At 34.7% G+C, this 12342-nt stretch overlaps 1 protein-coding gene and 1 long non-coding RNA gene across 2 annotated transcripts; both read right to left on the bottom strand.

Moving 5' to 3' along the window:
• Positions 1 to 10262: 10262 nt before the first annotated feature.
• Positions 10263 to 10692, bottom strand: LOC127741113 (uncharacterized). Its single transcript, XR_008002064.1, has 3 exons — positions 10615 to 10692; positions 10406 to 10531; positions 10263 to 10319 (listed from the first exon to the last, which is right to left on the bottom strand). It is a non-coding gene; the product is annotated as an uncharacterized LOC127741113 (long non-coding RNA).
• Positions 10691 to 11300, bottom strand: LOC127741276 (uncharacterized). The gene is made up of 3 exons (XM_052253407.1): positions 11094 to 11300; positions 10735 to 10961; positions 10691 to 10702 (listed from the first exon to the last, which is right to left on the bottom strand). Exons 1-3 carry the CDS (start codon positions 11275 to 11277, stop codon positions 10691 to 10693), a joined length of 423 nt encoding a protein of 140 aa, XP_052109367.1. The 5' UTR covers positions 11278 to 11300.
• Between the last annotated feature and the right edge of the window lie 1042 nt (positions 11301 to 12342).

Below are 12342 nucleotides of genomic sequence, written 5' to 3'. Positions count from 1 at the left end.
CAAGACTCCTCAACAGCGCGTACGCGTACCCTGCGCGTGCGCGCCGATTTGCGAATGTGTTTTTTTAAGAAGTCACGTGACTTAGGCGTGGAGGTAATTAAGGATCCCACTTTTGGGGAAATGCCTTGGCGGGAAAAGGCTTAAAAGACTAAGGGAGCAAGGGTAAAAGGGACTTAGTTCATTTTGCTAGATTTTAGATATTTTTGGGAGGAGAGTTAGTTTTTCACTTTTGGGGAGAGAAGAAGAGGAAAAGGTCACAAGCTTCTCACTAGGGTTCATCTTCACCCAATTTTTGAATTTTCCATCATTTTGGTGAGATCCATTACAAATCTCACTCCATTTTATTCATGTCATAGATTTTTCTTCTCCCAATTTCAAGTAGTTGTAATTGATCAACTCTCATAGATCTAGAATTCAATATTGTAATTTTGAATTTTGTTAACTCTTTGAGAATTTGCTTTCTATTGCTACTCTTTGAGGCTTGTTGTTAGATTCTTGTGTTGCAATACTTTCAATTCTATTTTTCTTCTCATTTTACTATGACTTTCCTTTTTGCTCACCACATGTTTGATAAAATGTCAACACTAGCTATGGAGTAGAATTTTTACGCTTGGCATAGGGTTTGGTCATTGGAAGAAGTTGAATAGTTATATCAATAGTTGATTTGGAATTAGGGATTGCTAGTTGGCTTGGAGTGCACTGAAGCTAGATTCCCATGAGGTGAAGCTAGGACTTGTGACTCAAGTTGATTGTTTTCATTTGATTTTCTTCTATACTTAGGGGATGACTAATTGAAGCAAGGCCTAATTGTTGTCGACATTGAATGGACTATAAGGATAGAATTTCTAATGCTAATTCTAAGCCAAGTCTTTTGATAATTGATTGTTTGTTTCTCATTACTACGCTAAACTTTCAAAGAATTCCAACAAGGCTTACTAAATCAATAAGATGCACATTTTGGCAATTCCAAGGGAGAACGACTCGGGAGACTAGTACTCTCGGATATAGATTGTAGATTTGTTTGATGATGGATTTTTCGTTGGTTTAGACTATACTACGATTGATCACTTGATAAACTCTATACCGGCAAAAATCCATTCGTCACTCAGATGACAGAGCTGCTGGGTTTCTCCTCTTTGCATCTTTTCTTTTTCCTGGTTCCTGGGTTTATGGATGGAATGAAATGGGAGAAAAAAGTTTTGATCTTTCAATTTCTTCGGATACAATTTTTTCGTGTACTTGGATGTTAATTCACTGGACTGAAATTGCATTTTATTGGAATTAAATGTTGATAAGAGATTTTTAGGGATTTGATTGAGATGAAACAAAAATTAATTTTAGGAATGAAATTAATTACCATAGGAATGAAGAAGGGACGGGGATAAGTATGTTATTGATAAGCAAGTGGAGTACACTCTCTTATCATGAGAGTGGCATTTAGTCTGTATTATATCTATAGTATACTCTTTTTTTTTTGCTACATAGCACTCTCCAATTTAGATTGGTAATCTGGAGTTGTTAGTTAATATTTTTTTCGGAAAAAGTTTGGTAACCAAAATTTTTCAGCCATAATCAGCCAAAATTTTCCATATTTTACTTCATTTATATCACTTAATAACAGCTTTATTTTTTACTTCACTCTCTTATCATTCTACTTATCACCGTTCATTCTACTTATCACCGTTCTTATCAAATCTGCTAATTAATGATATTAATTAGAAAATCATATTCTTTTTATTAGGCACTATTGTAATCAATACTTAATATTCCTTTTTATAATTTGATTTTTATATATAAAAATACAATAAAGATTAATAATAATTATATTTAAGAACGGTAATTATAATATCAATTACATTAAATATTTGCAATTGATTCTTTGTCCGTTATGGTATTTATCATCAATTATTGGAGATATGAAACATGAAACCTATCCTAATATATACTTTATGTTAATTCAGTCATATTCATTCAAAAATCACAAGAATAACACCATTGCAAGCACAATAGTGTATAAGCCAAGAAATTTTACAAGAAATTATTTTTATCATTGTAATTTGTATGGCAATTGATTTCGACCTTAATACAGTACCTATGGCAGAAGGTGCTGAAGAATTTGTACAACAGACGGACTCACCCAATGAAATTGTTGCCAGTCAATCAATTTCTGAGAATATAGAAAACTACACTAGTTCTGATGAGGTATGGTAATAACTCGGATTATTTTTTTATGTATTTTTTAGCACTTTAGTTATATGCGTAACATTCTTGATCATTATTTGTTTGCTATTTATCTCAAAAAAAAATTATTTGCACCGGCAAATAAGTTTTAGCATCATAAACAATATAACCAAGACTATCATATATCATCACGCTTTCATACACATAGCATTCATTGATATTCTAATTAATTTAGAATTTCATTCAATTCTCAAATTGTAAATTTTACCTTTAATTTTGCCAAAGAATTACAAAATAATTTTTTAAATCAAAATTCGAGTTAATAAAAATATTGAAAAATAACTTTGGACTTATTCTATAATCTAACTATTTAAAATAAAATGCTTTTCAGAGAAAATTTATTTGAAAGATTTTAAAACAAAATCTGGAGAAATAGAAGTTATGGTCCCTACTCTGTCTTCCGTCTTATATAAGTATTTTGATGAACAATAACTTTTTTATAATATTTAATTTTAAATTACTTAAAATATAATAGAGAATTTAAATAAAAAAATAAAAAATATACGTAAATCCAAAAATAATTACATGAAGTTAACATCTACGTTAACATACATAATAAAACAAAATTAGGACCTAAAAGTATAGTATTGTGTTTTATTTGTTATACTTGATAGTGAAATTAGCCACTTTTGTATCGTTAACTATTATGTAGAGTTTCATTTGTTTTTTTTTCTTTCTTTTTTTTCCAGGTCATAAACCAAGCCATTGGTGACGAGGAGGTAGATCCCGAGGAGGGAATGTGCTTCGGCACATTAGAAGATACGCGTGCATATTATTACCGATATGCGGGTAGGACTGGATTTGTCGTCAAAATAAGAACCACCGGCTGGGAGACCATAAACGATTAGAGGGTGGTTGTTAATCAAGCTTTGCATTGTAACAGAGATGGATACCGCACATCCCGTGTAAAGGCACCCCAGAGAAGGAAAACAGTGGCCTCAACAAACTGCAAAGCCCGTTGCTATTTGGCATTAGATAAAATGACAGGGCAGTGGAGAATTTCTCGAGTAGAGGTATCCCACTCACACCCGCTTAATCCGAAGCTGTCTGGAATGTTCTCAGCAAACCGTCAGCTAAGTATGCATGTGAAGGACCTGATACAGCAAAATGACCAAGCTGACATTAGACCGAGTAAGACGTACTAGGCACTAGCCAATGCAGTCGGTGGCCCTGCCAACCTCACCTTTACAGAGAAGGATGTTAGAAATTACATTAGTCGTCACTTACGCATTTCCGGGAATGAGACGGATCCAAAAGAGTTACTTAAGCATTTCTCACGGATGAAGGAGCTCAATCCAAACTTTTTCTTTGAAATAGATGTGGACGAAAACCATAGCATTAGAAATGTGTTTTGGGCCGATGCTCGGTGTAGAGCTGCATGGGAATATTTTTGGTGATGTCGTGATGTTTGACACTACTTACAAGACTAATAGGCATGGAATTATTATTTTTTCTGTTGTACTTAATTAGACTTTTTTCCATCCACGGCATTTGGAGTTTCCACCTACATATCATGTTTTTATATTTTTATTGTTTAGGTACGACATGCCATTTGGGTCTTTCGTAGGTGTCAACCACCATGGGATGTCTACGCTTCTTGGGTGCGCATTATTGCGGAATGAGGACACTCGTACATTCGAATGGCTTTTTCGTACTTGGTTGAAGTGTATGGGTAAGGCCCCCATATGTGTTATAATAGACCAATCGCTGCAGATGCGTTCTGCATTAGAGACCACATTACCACACACACGCCATAGATGGTGCATATGGCATATCCTAAACAAGATACCAAACAAGCTGGTAGGTTATCGTCATTTCGATCAGCTCATCACATGCATGAAGAGGATTGTGTTTGAATCCAAATCTAAGGACTCATTTGAGAGAGATTGGCACGATTTTATTGAAGAGTATGACCTCCACAATTCTAGGTGGCTAAATGGTAGTATAATCTTCTGGTTCCTTGCTGCCTTTGTGTGGCTACTTTATAGATGTTATTTTATAGTCATTATGGATGTTTCACTTAGAGGTTAACCGACGCTATTTTTGTTTTTTTGTATTTTTTGGTTTTTCCTGTTCATTTGCAGATATGTTTGCTAACTGACACATGTGGGTGCCAGTATTTTTCAAGGATGAATTCTGGGCTGGCATGAGGAGCACACAGCGTAGTGAGAGCATGCATTCAGTTTTTGATAAGTACTTAAACAGTAAGAGCTCTTTGTTGCAATTTGTTTGCCAATACCAAAACTGTGTTATAGACAAGGAGCAAAAGGAGCTTGAGTGTGACGCTGCTGATTTAAGGGGTATTATCCCTTGTGTTTCCAGCTCACCAATAGAGAAGCAGTTCCAGAGAGAATATACAAACTCCATGTTTCAAGACGTTCAGGATCAATTTATAAAAAAGGCCGATTGTGACATCTCCTTAATCAACCATCATGGCACAAGTATAGTTTGTGAAGTTGACCAACAAAAGATGGTGTTTGACATGTCAGTGTACAGCAGATACCAAGTCGTGTATTGCTCGCAGTCATCAGATGTTTAATGTGATTGCTTTATGTTCCAATCGAATGGTATTCTATGCTGCCACAGTCTTGCTGTTCTTCTACATTTTCGTGTGACAGCAGTGTCCTCACAATACATTCTATCCTGATGGAGTAAGAATGTTAGTCGGAGACACACATACATCAGGAGTAGCATTGACATGGACCGTTCTGATGAAAGCATGACAATTTTTAGGCAATTGTGTTCTGATTTTTACAACATCGCTCAGGATTTTGTGGCTACTCCAGAGGTTGCTGCTATATTGCGTGATGCCATGGACAGTGCTCGGGAGAAGCTCAGAGAACACAAGGAATTCGAGCATCAAGCTGCACATGTACCAAGTGCGATTTACTCACATACGCATGATGAGTGTCCCGTTAGCATGGATGAGCTACATGGCCCACGTCGTGTTCCTACGCGAGGTCGTCCAACTTCCACCAGACTTGGGGCAGATCTGGAAAAATCTATTAAAAAGAGGGCACGCAAAAACAAGAACACTCACAATCACAACAAGGTAAATATGAGATCTACCCCCCTTTTCACGTTATTTGTTTATTTTAAGTTGGTTGAATGGATAATAAGTGATGATGTTATCTTTCAATATGATTTGTGTGTTAAGGGACCTAATGGTAATGCACAACCATCTCCTACAAATGTGGCAACTTCCTACAAAGATACGCAACCGGCTTGTTCAGAAATGACAGACAATTTGGCTATGCACTCTGGCTCCTTCATATCACTATTGAATTCATTCCATAACGCTGAACAATTGTGTATGTGTACCTAGTGTATTTTTCATAGCATTAATGTCATGTCCATTTACTAATTGTTTCCTCTTTTGTTTTGTTTTTAAATTTTTTTTTCACAGGAAGCATTCTTGGAGGATTCGAAGTTTAATATCACTACATATCATAAGCATTAGAGTTTAACAACTACTTTGTACTTTGCCCATGCTTCAACTTTATTTCACGTTATCATGATTTTGGTGGTTTATTGGATTTATTTTATGTAAATCACTATACTCAACTTTATTTTAACTTGCTACTGCTTCATCTACCATTATTAAACAAAATACAATAACAGACTTGGGCAACTAATATACAACTTTTTTATTCTTTTACTCTTTGTTACCATTATTATTTGTTACTACTATTAAAAATAATAAATGTTTAGTTGATAATTTAATCATTACGATAATGTGGTGCAATACATGAAGTTTAAATTTGAATATCCAAAAGTATCCGTACATAATAAGGTCTTTCTTTTATTATTTAAAAAATTAGACATCAAAAAGTCATATCCAGACATGTATTTTATTTACATCCAATAACATCCTTTAATTTATTAGAATAACATCCACGATCGAGCATTTATTGCTTGGGCATAAATATTTTTAGCTGCCTGTTAAGCATGGATAATTGTATATTGGAAAGATAATTCAAAATTTAGTCAACGTGTTCTCGATTTGAGCAAAAACAAGCCAAACATATATAAAAAAATAAACTAACAATTTAAAAACAATTTTTTTATACATAAATATTAACTAGGATATTGAATTATTGTATTTTTTTATCCAGTCCAACTCCAAAACCTTTCGCAAATATTTCATGATAAAATCACGTAAATTCTGCAAGCATATCAACCGTAAATACACATAGCAACTCTAGTCCTAATCAATTGTTTGTGAATATATTTAACCTGCTACCCAATATAGGTTTCCCTTTAAAAAAGATGCACCCGGTTTTGGTTTATATCCGATAACATCCATCTGTATATAAAAATAACATCCACTAAATCCTGAAATCAAGTTAACAAAAAACACACACCGACCAACTCTAATATCAATTTATGGCTTATAGTTCCGTTTAGCTTTCTTAGCCAGTTCTGCCCTTCGAACCAGTGATCTTGTCCGTGGGTTCGTCCAAGGATCTTCAAGAGTTTTTTTCTTTCCCCTATCCTCCACATGACGACATGGTACATTGAGTACACCATCTACCTCACTCCTAGAGATGTTGTCTTTGCAAATTAGAATGTCAGTTACAATTTCTTTCCGAATTTGTTGCAGCTAGACCTGTGGTCACATACAGATGTATTTGTGTTTGGTATAGAATACACTAAAGAAGCAAATATAAATCCAGCCAGCATAAGTAGAATTCATCCAAGAAGAGTTATTTATCAATTATTAAATACGCAAATAAGCATCAACATATGTTTTGGATTTCACTAACCGTCGTCCAAATAGGCATATTTAATTCATCCTCTGCCAAGCTCTTTGGATCCCACATTTCCATCCATTTAATGACGTATACGCCACAGTCCCACCTATGCAACACAAATGACAAAAATTTGTGCCAACATATTAAAATTTGTGTGGGTTGATTTTTTAATCCCTTCTTTGTTTTCACCTCTAGACTTACCCATTAGGCTGTTTTTGGAGCCTTGTTTCATAGCAACATTCATAGCCCTCAGCTGTGAATATTACATTCGGGTCTACAGTTGCTGCCAACTCTTGGAGAAGAAAGCCCTTCGACAAGCCAGAGAGTAAAAATTAGGGAGGAAAATAGAAGAAAAAAACATGGGAGGCAACACCTAACACCCAAAAAAATATGCATCATCAAATCTATTCTCACTTACTACATATTTATCTATTTTCTCTCGGCGCTTCGAGTGTGGGCCATTGTGCATAGAGTCTAATACCCATAGGTTATCAGTCTTCCAGTGGAGTACATATAGCCACCAGTGATCATCTCGGCACACTGGAACAAACCACTTCATCGTTGAATAAAGCATGTTAGTATATAGTTATTTTTTCCATATTCTTGTAATGAAAAAATAGATTTTGTGTGTGGATTAGTAAGTATATAAATTACTGACATAATCAACTTTTTTCGCTTTCTCCGCATCGAACCAGTGCTGCCCGCGGCCCATGAATTTGCTAAGAACAGGGACAAAACCAGTGTTCGTCCCGGCAAATCGTTCAATGTTATCATCAGTCAATATTATGGCCTGTAAACCCATTTTGCATTAGTTAAACACCTAAAGTAATAATTTAGAGTATCCTTCACCGAGGCAATTATGGTATTAATTAATATTAAGTGGGTAAGGAAAGATTGCACTAACCATTAGTCTCGGTGGAATACAGTAAAAATGCGTGCAAAACCTTGCGTTGCTCGAAGTATTGAACATGGCACAGCAGTAATCAACCACCTGAATAGAATAAACGTATTACATTTTCATGGCACTTTAATGGATAACACATACATAGTAATTTATTACAGTTTTTTTGTTTGCTCTTACCGTATCGCTTACTCTTCTACGCCATCCCAGTGATTGAAGATCCGCTCGCTGCAGCTGAACATCATCGCCATTGCCAATCCACGCAAGTGTGGTATTCTTTGCACCCCTCCGATCTGTCACCCACTTGTATATCCTGTTCATGTCATCACCTGTCGGCCTTGCAACACCCCCAGATGGCATTAGTGTGTCCACCACAGCTTTTGTTGTTATGTTTTCTGGTGATTTAGGTTCTGGAGTCACATTTTGATCATTTGTTACCGGAGATCTGGGCGGTGAGTCTGGTATGTGCATCTGAGTGATGCCAAGCGAGAATGGCGGTATTGGAAAGTCAACTTGAGTTGGGTCCTTTAGCGCAACATACACTACCATTGCAAGCTCTCCGGATTCCCTGCACAGTCATTAACAATTAAGTGCTCTTAACTGAGTGCTCTTAACAATTAAGTGCTCTTATCTGAGCCAAAACTAAAATAAAGAAAGTTATGTAACCAGCATAAGATTATATGGATAACATCTATTATTGATTAAACAGTTCACCTCAAAAGAAGGAAAAAGTCAGAAGTAAAAGAGTCATGCAACTACTATAATCTTCAATAATTCGTATTATTGTTAAAATCATCTATCTAACTTGCCTTTGATTCGAAGGTCCTTCATCAACATTATCATCTATTCCGTTTTCAACAGGTGTGTCAGACATTGTCTCATCCCCTTTGGGCATTTCAGGACATGTCCACCTCATACTCATAGTATTCCCCCTAATGGACCTATTTTGGGACTCTTAAATTAATTAGAAGTTGAGCAGCTATAAGTGATAATAACAAAAGACACCTAATACAAATATGAGTTAATCAAGTAAATGTAGTACGCTTAAATTCGTAAATGATGTTAAATCTAAAGTTTACCCAAAGCTTCTTCGTGCAGAATAAAGTAAAGAATGGATAGTAACATCCACATTGCCAACCAGTTAGCAACCATAATGCTAGAAAGATAACATCGGGTATGAGGCACGCATAACATCCGGATTTAAATGATAAAATATTAGATAATCAAACTCCTATTCAAGATAAATATACCAGTTACAACCCGTAATTTTGCCATTCTTCTCAAATAAGCACAATATTATACGTAGGTAACGTATATTAAAATTACTTTATATATGGTAAAATGTTATATGCAAACAAACATAATGATAAATTATGTCAACGCAGTTGCCCAAAAAAATTATGCTAGTATATTATTACAATGAGGCAAGTTAAAGCATTAAAACTTCATACGATAACTAAAAATTCAATAACTTGCCTTTCCTTTGAATGCCCGTCCTTAACATTATCATCTGTTGCATTTACCACTGGCATGTCGACCAATGTCTCCTCCCCTGTAGGCATTTTGATACATGTCTTATTCATAAACACTTTATCCCCCTCAATGCATCCATTTTGTGAAGCTTGGCTACATTTTCTGTTTAAATAAATTGGAAGATGAACAACTATAAGTGATAATTAAAAAGGTCACCTAGCACAAATATAATCCGACCAAGTAAATCTAGTATACCCAAGTATAGTACAGAATGGATAATAACTTCCATAATTTAAATCAGTTAACATCCAGAAAGCCACACGAATAACATCAGGAGTATTATATACATAACATCCAAACTAATGAGACAAGATTTAGCTATTCGTAATACTATTTAAAGTCACTAGTATTGGCATTACTTAACGGGAGAGGACACATAGTCATCAAATTTATTATGTTATGGAATTAATGCTAAAACAGGAAAAGATGTATTTACATGTGTAAGGTCTATTGCCATGCTCAAAATAAGTATCTCCAACAGTTTTTAAAATATAGATTTACCAACTACAGCATCAATATCACACTTCTAAAATTAGATAAATAATGAATTACTCTATACATGGTAAAACTTTATATATGATTAAAAAGACACAAAATCTAAAAGATATTTATTTATACTATAATAATATTAAAAAGACACATGTTAGAGCAATAAAAGTTTATAACAAAAGTAATAAATCTTTGAATTGCCTTTTTTTGGAAGGTTGTTGATCAAATTCAGCAAGTGATGCATGGTCAGCCGGTATGTCGGTCTCGTTTTCATCTACCGTGGGAGCTTCTTTACGAGTCTTTCTATTAGACTTTGTTTTTTTCTTGATGCATCTTCTCTTTGATACACGATTGTGCTTTTTCGGTGACCCATACATCTTTCCAATTAAATTTAGAAGCCCCTACAGTGGACAACGTATAAGTTTTATTCACGTTAGAGCTTAAAAGCAGTGATCCGATTAACATATCTTTCACACTTATGTCTCACCGAGTGAGATGTGCTTTCCTCTTTATCCATCTTCTTCAGATCAACAAGCGACCAGTCTCTGATCCACGGTTCTCTCCCATTATATCTTCCTAAATCTCCATGCTTGTTAGCATGGAGATATATAATCTGAAAGTTATAGTAATTGCTATAAACAAGGTATACTATAAAATAACAAACAACAAATCAAAGGTTAGGGATATATGGCTCACCAATAATGCGAACATACATCCATCAACTGTTTTCTTCCCTACATCCTGAAACCTCAGAACTCCCTCAATTAAAAAATCATAAATGCACCTCGCCCAATACATCTTCCTTGGGTTCGATACATCAATGGCAGTGCGTATATGTATGTCTGAAACAGTGGCTTTCGGCGAGGGAAAGAAGAAACACTTGGCTATCAACATGATGAACTGTCTCCGGAAGTTGATTCTATCGACATCGGACTGCATCGAGCATGTGATAACATCCCTTTTCAAATCTGCTTGTGTCTTTCCTGTGAAGCTGTTAACAAGTCGGTGCTCTGCTACTATTTTTGGACTTTTGAAACTATCCCCTGTCAAGCACAAAATTGAGTCGATGCAGTCCAAATATTTAATGGCTAATTTAACCAAAAACATATAGTCAACGAAAGTAATGTGGATAATTTTTTTCCCTTTTCTCCCTATTTTATTTGAGAATTGCGTACCATGGTTCGGTAGTCCAAAACACCGTGCAATTAATTCAACTGATATGGGAATTTTTCTTGTTCCGACGATCAAGGAATTCTCATCCCGACTATATGATGATGCTAATGCAACCATCATATCTTGGTTGACAGCCCATTCAGGCACATATTGCAGCCAGCCAAGTCCCATGTTCTGAACCTCCATTAGTTTCTCTCTGCCCGCGCCTGAGTCTAATTGCTTCATAACTGAAGCCACGCAACATGGCGAGCACCTAGATACTAGTGTTTTCTACACAAAAATTCATAATCAGCACAAAGTAACAACGAAGGAGAATGTGGGATTAAGCATTTACTATCAAAACACAATATCCCAAGTTTACAGTTAATTCACCGCTAACCATCCAAGGTACCTTTTTTGGTCCAACAATTTTTTTTTGCGATCTTCTTTCTGGATTGTTATTCTTCTGTGTCTCTTTTTTGCTCCTGGTACGAGCCATAGCTACTTCTTGTTTTTCGAACACCTGTTCACAAACAACTGCTATATATACTCAAATAACTCACTTAAATTAATCATTAACATACCAACATATTTATCAATAGCATAGATACGCCAATATTATTATTGTTTATAATTTATTAGACATCACGATGCCCAAACCCATTTGTCAGATCCCTTTGGCACACTTCAAACCTGCTCTTTTGCATACAAAAAAAAATAAATAGCTGTATTCTTTTTCAAATTCTAATGTATAGAATTGCGAAGAACACAATTTAGGTGTATGATGAATATATCAGTCACAAATTATTAATTATTGAACTTATTATAGGGAGTTTTAAATTTCGTTGACAAAATCTAAGTCATCTATCCTAGTTAGTACTTAAAATAAATATCAGATTCAAGTTTAAATGTTTTAACATTAACGCTAAGCAATGTATAACAATACAAGGGTTAAAGTTAATCAAAAATAAAAAATGAATAAAAAATAATAAAAAGTAGGAACGAAAGTAGAGTAACTAATATCATGTAAATTATTATAGAGAGTAAATAAACTTTATTTTATTTCAGAAGGTGTAATTATATATATATANCATGCTTTCATATAGGAAAATGAACAACGTTATACGTACCATTTACAAGTACTGTATGTTTCCTGTATATTTTTTTTTATATTTAACATTAAAAATAATTAATAAAGAATAGAAAATGATAAAATTTTTGTGTTTTATTCTATGCTGATGGATACAAGCATTGATGGTGGAAGAATAAGAA

This window comes from Arachis duranensis, chromosome 8 (assembly GCF_000817695.3).
Source record: "Arachis duranensis cultivar V14167 chromosome 8, aradu.V14167.gnm2.J7QH, whole genome shotgun sequence".
Classification (NCBI taxonomy): domain Eukaryota; kingdom Viridiplantae; phylum Streptophyta; class Magnoliopsida; order Fabales; family Fabaceae; genus Arachis; species Arachis duranensis.
This window is presented reverse-complemented; position numbering and strand designations above follow the sequence as displayed.

Coding starts and splice junctions, on each gene's coding strand:
- LOC127741276 (XM_052253407.1), bottom strand. CDS start 11,277: ATGGAGGTTCAGAACATGGGACTTGGCTGGCTGCAATATGTGCCTGAA. Junction 10,962..11,093: donor TTTTGGACTACCGAACCATG/GTACGCAATTCT, acceptor TGTGCTTGACAG/GGGATAGTTTCAAAAGTCCA.